Source organism: Mus pahari, chromosome 14, assembly GCF_900095145.1.
Source record: "Mus pahari chromosome 14, PAHARI_EIJ_v1.1, whole genome shotgun sequence".
Classification (NCBI taxonomy): Eukaryota; Metazoa; Chordata; class Mammalia; order Rodentia; family Muridae; genus Mus; species Mus pahari.
In genome coordinates, this window is record NC_034603.1 from 66,377,375 (window position 1) to 66,391,218 (window position 13,844).

The 13,844-nt window shown below is 48.1% G+C and overlaps 1 protein-coding gene across 4 annotated transcripts in view; it reads left to right on the forward strand.

The window, feature by feature from the left end:
- Wipf2 (WAS/WASL interacting protein family member 2) overlaps positions 1 to 13,816 on the forward strand; it is a 39,801-nt gene extending 25,985 nt beyond the window's left edge. For 3 of the 4 annotated variants that reach the window (XM_029546365.1, XM_029546366.1, XM_029546364.1), the window contains 5 exons: positions 497 to 613; positions 1,075 to 1,731; positions 5,058 to 5,267; positions 8,730 to 8,831; positions 9,561 to 13,816. In XM_029546365.1, coding sequence (XP_029402225.1) covers positions 497 to 613; positions 1,075 to 1,731; positions 5,058 to 5,267; positions 8,730 to 8,831; positions 9,561 to 9,601 — 1,127 coding nt within the window. In that variant the 3' untranslated portion in view covers positions 9,602 to 13,816. The remainder of the gene's footprint in view (positions 1 to 496; positions 614 to 1,074; positions 1,732 to 5,057; positions 5,268 to 8,729; positions 8,832 to 9,560) is intronic. The other variant, XM_021212428.2, reaches the window with a different exon arrangement.
- The last annotated feature ends 28 nt before the right edge of the window (positions 13,817 to 13,844 follow it).

Genomic DNA, 13,844 nt, shown 5'->3' on the forward strand with positions numbered 1-13,844 from the left:
ATGGTTGTGAGCCACCATGTGGTTGCTGGGATTTGAACTCCGGACCTTCGGAAGAGCAGTCGGGTGCTCTTACCCACTGAGCCATCTCACCAGCCCCCAAGGGAGGTTTTCTGATTGCTGTACATGTCCATTCTTGTAGGCTCAGGAGAGTTTGCTCACACTTCTTCCCCTGAGCCACTAGCTGTTCAGGAAAGAGCCCAGGGAACTCCGCTGAGCATATCTTTAATTGATTTGTTTTCTTTCACCTTAAAGATGGCTCCTTTGTCCCTTCGACCTTTCAGTTTGCCTGTTTGTTTTAATCCTCTTGTGGAGGTGTGCCGCTGCAAGGCCTGTGTGTTCTTGGGTCTGTCTGTGTGTTTGGTGGTGCTGTGCACTGCTGCTATTTGATTGCTTCTTGATAGAGGGGCAGAGTAAGGCTGGTTCGCTTGTGAAGGAAAGCCTCCATAGAGGGATGTCAGCAGCTCAGAGTGTGTAACATGAAACCCTTGCCTTCCAGAGCCCAAAGGGAGCAGTGGGGGCTATGGCCCCGGAGCTGCTGCTCTGCAGCCCAAAGGAGGGCTCTTTCAAGGAGGGGTGCCGAAGCTCCGACCTGTGGGAGCCAAGGATGCTTCAGGTATCAAAAATGATCTTGCAGGAGATTTCCCAAGTCTAAGTTTCTTGACTTGTGCCAAGTGTATCTGGCCTTGGGTTGCGGGTAGGGGGGAGAAGAAATGCGAGTAGTTCCTTCCACAATAGAGTAAAGCAAAGCTGGGGGGCAATAAAAATGCTTAACTTGGTAAAGAAAATGGGAGTCGCTGCTACGGTGCATGACTGTGGTCCTCCTAGGTCCCGAATCTGTTGAAACCTGATTAGAACTCAGCACTAAGGCTAGAGACATAGCTCAGCTCGTGGAGGAGCACCTCGCCTGCGTGGGTCTCTGGGTTAGATCCCCGGGCCACAGGAAGCAAACAGACCCAAGAGGCCGTGCTGGTCCTCTGTTGGCTGTTGCGCAGGCTGTACTGAGGACCCTGGGTCAGCTAAGGACCTGACAGATAGGCTTTAACTCTAACACAGTGTTGGCGGGTGTGTTTGTAGAGTCTCCAGCTGGTAAGCCGGCCCTGCAAGTCCCCAGCTCTCGAGCTGCTGCTCCAAGGCCTCCGGGGTCTGCAGCCAGTGGGCGTCCTCATGATGATACCGACAGCAACCGAGCCTCCCTCCCAGAACTGCCCCGGATGCAGAGACCCTCCTTACCAGATCTCTCTCGGCCCAACACCGCCAGTGGCACAGGCATGAAGCACAGCTCCTCTGCACCTCCCCCACCACCTCCAGGGCGGCGTGCCAACGCGCCCCCCACCCCGCTGCCTCTGCACAGCAACAAAGCCCAAGCCTACAACAGGGAGAAGCCCTTGCCTCCAACACCTGGACAGAGGCTGCACCCTGGTCGAGAAGGACATCCTGCTCCACCCGCTGTGAAACCACCTCCTTCCCCTGTGAACGTCAGAACAGGACCCAGTGGCCAGTCTCTGGCTCCTCCCCCACCGCCCTACCGCCAGCCTCCTGGGGTCCCCAATGGGCCCTCAAGCCCCACCAATGAGTCAGCCCCTGAGCTGCCACAGAGACACAATTCTTTGCATAGGAAAACACCAGGACCCGTCCGAGGCCTTGCGCCTCCTCCACCCACCTCAGCCACCCCCTCCTTGTTGAGTAACAGGCCACCTCCCCCAGCCAGAGAGCCTCCTAGCAGGGGAGCAGGTAAGTGCTTGGAGCCCTTTATCTTTTTGCTTGCTTTCAGAATTTCTGCAGTGATTCGGGAGAATAAGAATCAAGTATTGGGTCTTATTGGGTTCCTTTTTATGTGTTGTTGGTAAGTGTTAAGGAAAAGAGAAAAAAGAACTCATTGTGGACCGCCTAGTAAATACATATAAATAATGCTATATTTTGAATCGGGGGAGAGATTAGAGAGTGAAAAGGCTTAGCCTGTATGGTGCCAGTGTGAAAAGCTGAAGTAGGAATACTTGTAACACTGTGACAGCAGGGACGTCACTGTACAGTGAGGGCAAGGACAGCAGGAGTCAAAATGAGGTGCTGGTTCTCAGAACAGCATGTGGGGCTTTGTGAAGACTTGGAGCAGAACCAGTCCCACAGCCAATGGATTGTTCTGGTTTTGAAACAAGGTCTTTGTGTGTCATTGGCTGGCCTATAACTCATAGAGATCCACCTGCCTCTGCCTCCAGAATGCCGGGATTAAAGGTGTGCACACCTAGTTCTAAGTAAATTTTAGTTAAAATAGTAATAGTAAAAAACCAAAAATTTGCTGGGCAGTGGCGGCCCATGCCTTTAATCCCAGTACTTGGGAGGCAGAGGCAGGCAGATCTCTGAGTTCAAGGCCAGCCTGGTCTACAGAGTGAGTTCCAGGACAGCCAGGGCTACATAGAGAAACCCTGTCTTGGAAAAAGAAAAAAAAAAAAAAATGTGTGCTTGGTGGCTGGAGAGATGACTCGGTGGTTAAGAGCACTGACTGCTCTTCCAGAGCACCAGGATTAGTTTGTTAGCATCCACAGGTTGGCTCACAACTGTGTGTTCACTTCAATTTCAAGAGATCTGATGCCCTCTTCTGGTCTCTGAGGGTACCAGGCTCACATGGTGCACAGGAATAAATCTAAGAAAACACTCATTCACACATAAAATATTAAATATTAAGAGCCCATGAGCTTGGTAGAGTGATAGAAAAATTCCAAGATGAAGGACGTGGTCCTCTGTGCGCAGCCCGGGCAGTCAGACCCTGAGGACTGATGGTGTCTGAGTGATGGGGACCCTTCTGTGCAGCATCAGTGGAGAAGTGGTAGGGGAAAGAGGAAGCAAATTGGGGTGGCTCAAAAATTAAGAAATGAGTGCTAGCTGGGTTGGAGGTGGAAACAGGAGGCTGGCTTGAGCCACAGGACTTTGAGGCTAGCCTAGACAACATAGGGAGACTACGTGTGACCCAAATGAGAAAAGAACATTTAAGAAAGCAGTACAGGAACCCCAGTGCAGGCCTAGTTGGATGTCTATGTGTACACACACAGAATGGTCGCCACGGCACGTGCTGCTCTTCCTGAGGACCTGGGCTTGGTTTCTAGCCTCCATCCCACACACCTCCTGTAAGCACACTTTCAGGGGACCTGATGCCCTCTTCTGGCCTCCAGTTCTGGAACTGTACATGCAAGGTGCATATACAGACTTGTAGGGAGGGACACACACACACACATACACACACACACATGCATAACTAAAACTAAAGACAAATAAAAAATAAGCCAGGCCTAGTGTCGTTTGCCTTTAATCCCAGCACTTGAGAGGCAGGAGGATCTCTGAATTTGAGACCAGCCTGGTCTAAAAGTGAGCTCCAGGACAGCCAGGACTATTACACAGAGAAATCCTGTCTCACAAAACAAAAGTAAATTAGTAAAAAGGCTCTTCTGCTGCCTGGCTAGGTGGTGTAGATTTGTGCTCTCCCTAGCAGTCTTTTAAGGGGTGTCCCAAACAATAACCTGATACAGTGAAGATGTGGTATTTTCCTGCCTATAGCATACCATAAGGTAGCTCAGGATTTTGTGAAGTTCAGGTTTAAAAAAAAAAAAAAAAACTGTACCCAGTGTGTGGGGTACTGCTCAGTGTGTGGGGGTACTACTGCTCAGTAGCTAAGAGTGCCCTTCCAGAAGACCCAGGATTAGTCCCTAAACCCACTTGGCGGCTCATAATTGTCTGTAATTTCCAGTTCCCGGGGAAACTGGAAAACACTCTTTTCTGAACTCTTGCTGGCACCAGGCATGCACATAGTTCACACACATGCAGGCAAACATGTATACACATAAAGTATATAAATCTGAGAAAACAAAAAAAAATTTAACTTAGAATTTTTTAAAGAACTTATTAATGTGAGCAAATGCCGTATCTCCCTATACCATTCTGTAACAAGAGCAGAGAAAATAAAAGTGACAAGCATGCAGGCCATGGTGAGGTGGTTCAAGTGTCTGCAGACTTGCTGCTTTTCACATCCTAGTAGTTGTGCTCTGTTCGTAAGCCGTGAACAGCTCGAGCCAAGGAGAGGCTCCAGCCTGCTGCCCCGTCACAATCCAGAGCAGCAGTGTGGTGGCCCACGGTTACTGTGTGGTGGCTATATTTGCTGTGTGACGTTGGGCAAATCTCTTGATTCTCTTGAGCTTGTTTTTTGTTTGTAAGCTAGGAGTGTGCGAGACAGTGGAACGCACTGATGCGCCTGCGTCCAGGCAGCAGTTCATGGACTACTCTATTAGGTCTCATCATGGCAGGATTTATGGTGATGCATATTTGTTTCTGTGGAGGCTGAGCAGGAAGTAGCAAGTTGCAGACCAGCCTGGGCTGCATAGCAGGTCTGAGGCAAGCCTAGAGTAAGATGAGGGCTGTTACTGGGCCACTGTGCACAAGCCTTTAACCCCACACCCTGGTAGCAAAGGCAAACAGATCTCCTGAGTTCGAGAACAGCCAGGGCTACACAGAGAGACCCTGTCTCGGAAAAAAGAAGAAACAAAGATGAGATCCATCTTAAAAATGCAGAAACCATAACAAAAGCCCAACAGACCAAAACAAAACAAACAGATGGCGGTGGGCAGCCACAGCTCTGGATGGAAAAGTAACCTGAGACACATCTTGTCACCCCTAGGCTCCTCTTAGAGCCTGAATCTCTCTCTTATTTTCTATGATTTTTTTGTTTGTTTTGTTCTTCAACACAGGGTTTCTCTGTGTAGCCCTGGCTGTCCTGGAACTCACTTTGTAGACCAGGCTGGCCTCAAACTCAGAAATCCACCTACCCTTGCCTCCCAAGCACTGGGATTAAAGGTGTGTGCCACCACTGCCCAGCTGTATCATTTTTTTATAGCCAGTGTATAACAATGAATTTATTTCATCCCAGCATTGCTGTGCATCTGTATCACTGGGCATTTCTCACGTTCGCTCCTTCACTGGTTTTCCCCAGGCTGCTTTCTTAGCTCTTGTCTCTCAAACCTTTCTCTCCTTTGGCAGCTCCAACCCAATCCTAACTGCTTTGATTTTAATTGCAGCTCCCCCACCCCCACCACCCATGATCCGAAATGGTGCCAGGGATGCTCCCCCTCCTCCCCCACCTTACCGGATGCATGGGTCAGAGCCACCAAGCAGAGGAAAGCCCCCACCTCCACCCTCCAGGACACCAGCTGGGCCACCCCCTCCTCCACCACCCCCCTTGCGGAATGGCCATAGAGACTCCATCACCACTGTCCGCTCCTTCTTGGGTAAGTAGGTAGGGATTTTGTCTACTAGTTCTGGTGGTGACTTTGATGACTCCCGTGCTTGTGGAGATGGAGACTGCGCAGAGCCTTCCTTCATAGCAGGTCCTCTCCTGACTTTTACCCTGAGTTCTGCTCCCAGTCCACTGATGTCTTTTTTCCTCCCGTGAACAGATTAAAGTCAAACCATCAGGGGTCACGACAACTCGAAAGCTATTCTCAAGTCCCCACAAAGATCTCTGGTTGGCCTTTCTGTCAGAGACTATCCAATTTACTCATGTATCTATCCAAGGAGGGGATACTGGTGACTTAAATGCAAGAGGCTCAGGATGAAGCACCATGGTACAGCGCTACCCTAATGTGTGTAAGGTCCTGGCTTCAATCCCTTGCACTACAGAAAAAGCACAGAAAGCTAAAGAAGCTTAGCTTACGGAGGCCCTTGGTTTGAGTCCTAGAACTACAAAAGCAAAATATTCAGAGGCCAGTGACGAACCAGCCTTTGAGTTTTATAGGAGGTCATTTCATCTCTTTGGACCCCACTTTTACTGTACAGAACTGGGAAGTGCCTGGATGAGTAGCGAGTGGGTCACCTTTCCAAGCTATAACATGAGGACTCTACTGAGGAGAGGTCACCTCATGAGTTCAGCACTTGACGGTCTGGAATAGGGCCACAAGAGATGTCCAGAAATGTTGTCAGGTCTCTGCTGAAGACTTATAGAGCAGGCCATGAGGTTTCCTGTGACTCTCAGTACTGTAGGGTCTTTAATGGCTTCCTCCATTGCTATCTCCCAACACATTCCAGTGTGTTTGTAACAGACATACCAGGGTTTTGCTTCGAACATACATCCATATTGCATCTTTAAAATATAGCACTTGGGAGGCAGAGGCAGGCGAATTTCTGAATTTGAGCCAGCCTGGTCTACAAAGTGAATTCCAGGACAGCCAGGGCTACACAGAGAAACCCTGTCTTGAAAAACCGATAGATAGATAGATAGATAGATAGATAGATAGATAGATAGATAGATAGATAGATAGATAGATAGATAAAATATAGTAGGGCCTGAGTCAGGAGAATCCTACATTCAAAAGTAGCCTGTAATACATAGCAACACTCTGTGTAAACATACAAACAAACAAAAAGGAAGCTTTGAAGCAAAAAAGGAACTCTTGAAGTTTGAACAAGCTATGTCAGTAAGACTTTTGATTTTTTTTTTTGTTTTTGTTTTTTTTTTGTTTTGTTTTTTTTTCGAGACAGGATTTCTCTGTGCAGTCCTGGCTGTCCTGGAACTCACTCTGTAGTCCAGGCTGGCCTCGAACTCAGAAATCTGCCTGCCTCTGTCTCCCAAGTGCTGGGATTAAAGGTGTGCACCACCATGCCTGGCGAGACTTTTGAATCTTGTAAAGGCTCCTAGAACGTAGGAACAGGGCCAACACAGCTGTCTGAAACGTACTGCAGAGCAATATAGGGTAACCTTGATTGAAAGAAAATTTTCTGGTTGAAACTCACCAGCTAGAGACATACTCCCATTTGAAGTTAATAACTACCACCTTGTAAATTGAATTCAGTTCATTTCCATAACAACACCCTTTAAGCCCACCTTGTTTCTAGAACAAAGTGATACTTGTTTCTGCCAGCACACAACGCATTAACTCCTTTCCGATGGAGTCTGATTTTGGGTGGAAAGATTTGAAGAATCATCTTAAAATGCCTTAGGGGTTTTAAAAGGGCTGGAGCTAGCACTGGGCATGGTGGTGCACACCATGATCCCAGGACTCGGGAGACTGAGGCAAGCTGAGCTCTCCGAGTTTGAGGCCAGCTTGGTCTGCACAGTTCCAGACTAGCCAGGTCTACAAAGTGAGACCCTTTCTTTAAAAAAAAACCAACAAGGGCCGGTGAGATGGCTCAGTGGGTAAGAGCACCTGACTGCTCTTCTGAAGGTCCGGAGTTCAAGTCCCAGCAACCACATGGTGGCTCACAACCATCTGTAACAAGATCTGATGCCTTCTTCTGGAGTGTCTGAAGACAGCTACAGTGTACTTACATATAATAAATAAATAAATCTTTAAAAAAAAACAAAAAAAAACCAAGAAAAACCAACAAACAAACAAACAAAAAAAACCCAACATCATAATAAATTGTCTTAGTTTGGGTTACTATTGCTGTGATGAAACACCTTGGGGAGGAAAGGGATTATTTAGTTTACATTTCCATGTCACTGTTCATCATTGAAGGAATTCAGGACAGGAACTCAGACAGGGCAGGAACCTAGAGGCAGGAGCTGATGCAGAGGCCATGGAGGGGTGCTGCTTACTGTCTTGCTCCCCTTGGCTTACTCAGCCTGCTTTCTCATAGAACCCAGGACCACAGCCAAGGATGGCACTACCCACACTGGGCTGAGCTCTTTGCCATTAATCACTAATTAAGAAAATTCCTGGTGCTGGCGAGATGGCTCAGTGATTAAGAGCATTGACTGTTCTTCCAGAGGTCTGTTTTTTTTTTTTTTTTCTTCCGAGACAGGGTTTCTCTGTATAGCCCTGGCTGTCCTGGAACTCACTTTGTAGACCAGGCTCAAACTCAGAAATCCGCCTGCCTCTGCCTCCCAAGTGCTGGGATTAAAGGCATGCGCCACCTTGCCCGGCTGGAGGCATTTTCTTAATTGAGGTTCCTCCTTTCAGATAACTCTAGCTTGTGTCAAGTTGACATAAAACCATCCAGCACATAAAGGGACTGTAGAGAAAGCTGAGTGCTTTAGGGTGTTGATTACTCTTTAGAGGACACAGGTTCAATTTCCAGCACCCACATGGGGCCTCACAACAGTCTGGAACTCCTATCTCAGAAATCTGATGCTGTCCTCTGGCCTCTGTGGGCACTGAATGTACATGATGCTCAGAATTATATGTAGGCAAAACACTCACACACAGTTCTAAAGAATGAATATTTCTCTCTCTCTCTCTCTCTCTCTCTGTGTGTGTGTGTGTGTGTGTGTATGTATGTATGTATGTGTATGGAGGCCAGAGGTCACCATTAGGTGACTTCCTAAATTATTCTCTCTCCATTGTACTTTTCTGGGACAAGTTCTCTCACTGAACCTGTAGCTCCACAGTTGGCCTGCTGACTGGCCAGCAAGTCTCAGTGATCTTTCTTTTCTCTGCCTCCACATCCTGGGTTACAGGCTCCTGTCACCATACCCAGCCTGGTGCTGTGCGTCCAGACTGAAGTCCTCATACCTGCGTGACAAGCACTTCCCTGACTGCCAACCTCCCCAGCCCTCAGATTAGGGATCTTTGGCTACCCGCTGTAGGTGGGATGCACCCAGGGCAGTACTGTGGCTGGCGTGGGACCTTCAGTTTGGTGGGTAGGGCAGGCTCTCCATTTAGCAGAGCTCACAGGAGGTTAGTAAATAGGGAGGGTCGTAAGAAGGCACAGGTCTGTGGAGGGGTGACTTAATGACTCTGTTCTCTTCACAGATGACTTTGAGTCCAAGTACTCCTTCCATCCAGTGGAGGACTTCCCTGCCCCTGAAGAGTACAAGCATCTTCAAAGAGTTTACCCCAGCAAAACAAACCGAGGTGCGAGGGGAGGGAACGGGGGGGGGGAGGGGGGAGCTCTAGGATTGTGTGCACCATGGTTTGTATGTCCTCTGAGGCCAGATGTACGTCCTCACATGCAGGCTTGGCAGCAAGCACCTACCTACCTACCAAGCCATCTCTCCAGCCCTAGCCCGATGTCTTGGGGGCTGGAGAGATGGCCCAGCAGTTTGGAGCACCAGCTGCTCTTTCAGAGGTCCTGAGTTTAATACACATGGCTCACAACTGTCTGTATCTAGTCTCATGGGATCTGACGACCTCTTCTGGTATACAGATAGATGTATAAAACATTCACATACATTAAAAACATAGATCTTTAAAAGGGGGGGAGGGGGGGTGAAGAGGCAGAGGCAGGCGGATTTCTGAGTTTGAGGTCAGCCTGGTCTACAGAGTGAGTTCCAGGACAGCCAGGGCTACACAGAGAAACCCTGTCTCAGAAAAATTAAAGCTGGGCAGTGGTGGCGCACGCCTTTAATCCCAGCACTTGGGAGGCAGAGACAGGCGGATTTCTGAGTTTCAAGGTCAGCCTGGTCTACAAAGTGAGTTCCAGGACAGCCAGAGCTATACAGAGAAACCCTGTCTCGAAAAAAAAAAAGAAAGAAAAAAGAAAAATTAAAAAATTTTTTAAAAAGGAGGCTGTCCCATTTCAGAAATGTTCTATACTCTGGTGTGTGCACTGAATATGTTTATCTTCTGTTTTCCCTCCTCCAGCTGCCCGTGGAGCCCCACCTCTCCCGCCCCCTGCCAGGTGAAGCCTGGCATAAGTCCTGCTCCTCAGGAAAAGGATGGACCTCCTCTTCTCAGATGGCCCCCCAACCCCTAACCCCTGCATGAGAGCTCCTGCAGTGTTTCTCCAGTGCAACCAACCCTAGGCTCTGAGCATCCTCCCAGCCCAGCTCCATCTATGCATCTCCTCTCTGGACTTGGCGATTGGACTCTTTCTATTGGCAGTAGGGTCTACTCCCATATCCACCTTCTTCCAGCAAGCCCTGCTAGCCAGAGGAGGAGAAAGCTTCCACGTCTCCTGCTTTCTTCCAGGGAAAGGTGCCTTGTTATGGTGAATGGACTCACATTGGGCAGGGCGGAGAGTGTAGCCCCTGCCTCTGTCATTCCTTGAGGGTGAAGGTGGTGTGAGCTATAGCCCATAGTGCAGGAGGTCGGTGTGGCCAGGACTTCCGCGGAGAGGTATTCCATGATGCAGGGAGGGGTTTGCAGAGAAGTGATCTGTTTTAAAGGTCAGGTTACAGAAAGGACAAGGAAATGGGTCTTCTTCATTTTCAAGAGTGGTTTGGTTTTGTTCTCATCCTCCTCCCCCCATCCCAAGAGATGAGTTGTACATACACACTAAGTACTAATCAGTTAACTAAACAGTAAAAGGGCACGAAGCAAATGAGGGTCATTTCAGAGCTTAGTCAGCTCTTGTGCAGCTAAGGGCCGGGGCTGTCCGAGCTCTGGGACCTCCTGCCCCTTCCCCTGGTTGCTAGGCTGAAGGGTGTCCCTTCCTGATCCCACAAGAGAGGAGTCACTTTGTTGAGGGCATTGTTCATTCCCTAGTCACAAACCCTACAGACTTCTTATAAGACATGGAAAGATAGGGCCTTAGCCATAGCCTCCTGATTACTTCAGTTTTTTCTGATTAACCCTGAAGTGTCCAGCAGTCTGAGTCCTTCAGCCCTTGTGGAAAGCTCCAGGGAGATTAAGAAGGGAACCAGGAAGCACTTGCTTCGTGGGAGTGTCTGGCTCTTCAGGACCAGTAAGGTCTTGACAGCCGCCTGCTCATATCGAGACTCTCACACCCATCAGACAGCAGGCTCTTCCTGTTTTCTCTGCCACCCATACCTTACTGAGACTGCGGGGTTTAAGGCCACAGAGTAGAAAAGGAAGCTTCAGAGAGAAATACAGAGTCCTGTAAACCAAGAAGCACAAGAGGGAGGCATGCGCCATCCAGGCAGGTCTTCCCTGGAGGCCAGCAATACATTGTTTCTCTGTCTTCCAAGGTGTAGGGAAACAGCACAGGAAGGGGATGTTCCAACGGAGGCTGGTCTGTTGGCCAGGAAGTGTCTCTTCTCCAGTAGCAGTGTGGGGCGCCTGGACTTCACACCCAGAGAAGTTGGCTTCTGACAGTCCTTGACCTGGGCACAAGCTGCTCAAGTCTTACATCACAGTAGGGGGACCAGGCAGTTCTCTGAGTTGGGTAGGGGAAGCTCGTGAAATACTTCCAGATACACCACAGGGTTAAACTGTCATAGGGACCGTCCTTTTTTTTTTTTTCCTTCTTATTTTTATTCTTATTCTCCCCATACCCCATCCCCACCCCCCAAGACAGGGTTTCTCTGTGCATTCCTGGCTGTCCTGGAACTTATTTTCTAGATCAGGCTGGCCTCTGCCTCCCAGGTGCTGGGACTAAAGGTGTGTGCCACCACACCTGGCTCATAGGGACCTTTCTAATCTAGTGGACCATAGGCTAAGGATCTGTGTGTAATGCCAGGTCAAACCCAAATCTTCTAGGACCGGAGAAAGTGGACCTAAACTTAGTTTATTTATTTATTGAGTGTTACTCATTGCCAGCTCTTGGACCACTTGGACTCTTGGGACAGGCAGTGGTTAGAGCTCACAAGACTTTTAATTGTTCACTATTTATCTTCTTCTTAAATCTGTTAGCCGTTATGCTCCCAGCATCCTGAAGTGAACAAAGTGAAGAGAGGGAGAAAAGCTGACACTCGGAGAGTTCCAGGGTAGATGCTAATGGTTGAACTGTGAAGTCTTCCCATTTGTTGTTGAAATGGGAGCTGATGCCTTTTGTACAATGTTATCAAAGTGTGAAAATTTTTCCCTTACTGAAGCATAGACCATCAGAAATATATATGCGTGTGTATTTATGTATGTGTGTATATATATATGTATATGCACACCCGTATATATTTGTATACACACACATACATCTACTCACAAATAAAGCCAAACCCTGGCTTTTTGCTCGGGCTGATGGTATCTTCCTCGACTTGACCTGCCGCCCTTTCTATTCCCCAGATTCAGACTGTGTCGTGTGGGTATTGATGATATTCTTGTTGTCTTTGCCTGGTGGAACAACCACCAAAAAAAGGCTTGAGTTTAGATCTGAGTGAGTGAGTTGCCTCCTCCAGTTGACGGATTGTGTTGATGACACAACGCCTAACTTAAATGTCTTTGCCTTATTCATCATTTGGTCCTGCTGTTAATAACAAATTTATTATCATGTATATTTGCTATTGAAGATGGGAGTGTGATCCTCAAAATTGTTGGTCTGTTTTGTATGTTGTACACAGCTTGTAACGCAGGTTTAAGGTGGCCAGGCTGTGAGAATCCTGACAATGTCCCCCTTTAAACTGTCCTTGATGTCCTCATGGGAATGTCGTCTCTTCAGTGGAAGATTGGGTGGTCTCATGTTGAGGCTATTACTTAGTCCCTTTAATCCCCTTGTCCTCTCCCAAAGGGGAGAGACATTGCCCAGCTAAGCAGCGAGAAGCTCAGTCACAGCTCCCTAGTGGGAATTGCTGCATGGCTGTTTCTTACCGCCCTGCCCCAAGTCAGGCAGTGATTCCGATTTTCAAATGAGCTAGATACTCCTCTCCCCCTTTCTCCAGTCACCAAACCTGGACCAAAGTACTTCATATTCCAGGTGTGGGCTCCTCTCTCCTGGGATTTGCTGCAGCTATAGAGCCCTGCCCTTTTCATAGCCTTGGCTGCTTGTGTGAGCCGCTAGGGCCATCTCAGCCTGATGGACGTGAGGAGGTCCTCACCACGAATTCAGTTCATCCCTGCCCCCTTTCCTAGCGACGACGACGGCAAAGAAACTAGTCACTGGCCATTGCCCTGGGGAATCCCCTCACCCAGTGGCTTCCCGTCTTCGAACACCCGGGCTTACTTCCAGGCAGAGGTAAGGGGTGGGGAGAACTGTAAATAGACTTGCTGCAGAGCAACTCAGGGTTGGGGTATGTTTTAATTCTCCTGATCACTTGAAAAATAATCTGTAGGCTGAATGCTTCTGGAGTGTGGGAGAAATGTGACTCCCAGGGTCCTTTGTCCTCTGAGGTTCTGGGGGTGGAGTGTAGGACGTCAGAGGCCCTTTGATAGCAAGACTGCTGTCTGTCCTTCTGGAAACCCAACCTGCCATCAGCTGCAAATCGGATTCTTCACATTCCAGGTGTAAGCTTTCCTTTCCCCTTGACTCTCAGTCCCTCGCTGCGTGGTCAGGGGTACTCTCTTAAACCACCCACATTTAGGGAATGAGAGGGAAGAGAGGAGGCCGTTATAAGTCTGCCTTCAAGACTCATTTCTTAAAAACAAAATGTAAAAAAAAACAAAAGATAACCACCTTCAATCACAGGCAAAAAAAAAAAAAAAAAAAAAAAAACCCAAAACATTAACAGCAACCATTTAACTGAAGGAAGGGTCTGGTTCCGCTCCATCCCGTGTTCATTGTGCCTTTACTTATGTTAGATCTCTGTGCTTTCTTCCTCCCCTCTATGACGTCATTAATTAAAACCTTCCTTGATAACCGCTGTTTCCTTTCTGTCCCTCTTTCTTACAGCTTGGTGGGTTTCATCTCTGATTGTCTTCCATCTTACTCGCCTGGTGGCTGAGGGGCTTAGCGCACACGTGCGCACATACACACCCTCTTTTTTTTTTTTTTTTTTTCATGTCTAACTCTTTCTCCTTTTCCACAGTTTACAGCCTGGAAGTTACAGTCAACACTGAGTAAGAGACCAGAGTGATTGTGTGCGTGTGTGCATCTGCATGTGCGCCAGGTTCTTTGAAAAATAATTTATTGTGTGATCTCCTTTGGAGTTTTTGTTCAGGTTTTGTGTTGCTCCACAATAGCACTATCCCTGCACCTCCACCCCCGGCATAAAATGTATCATCTGGTCTCAGGTTGGATTCCTTGGTACGTTTCTTTCTGTGCAGTTTAATTAAACCTTAAAAGGAAAAAACAAAAAGGAAAACTCTGTGTCTTTT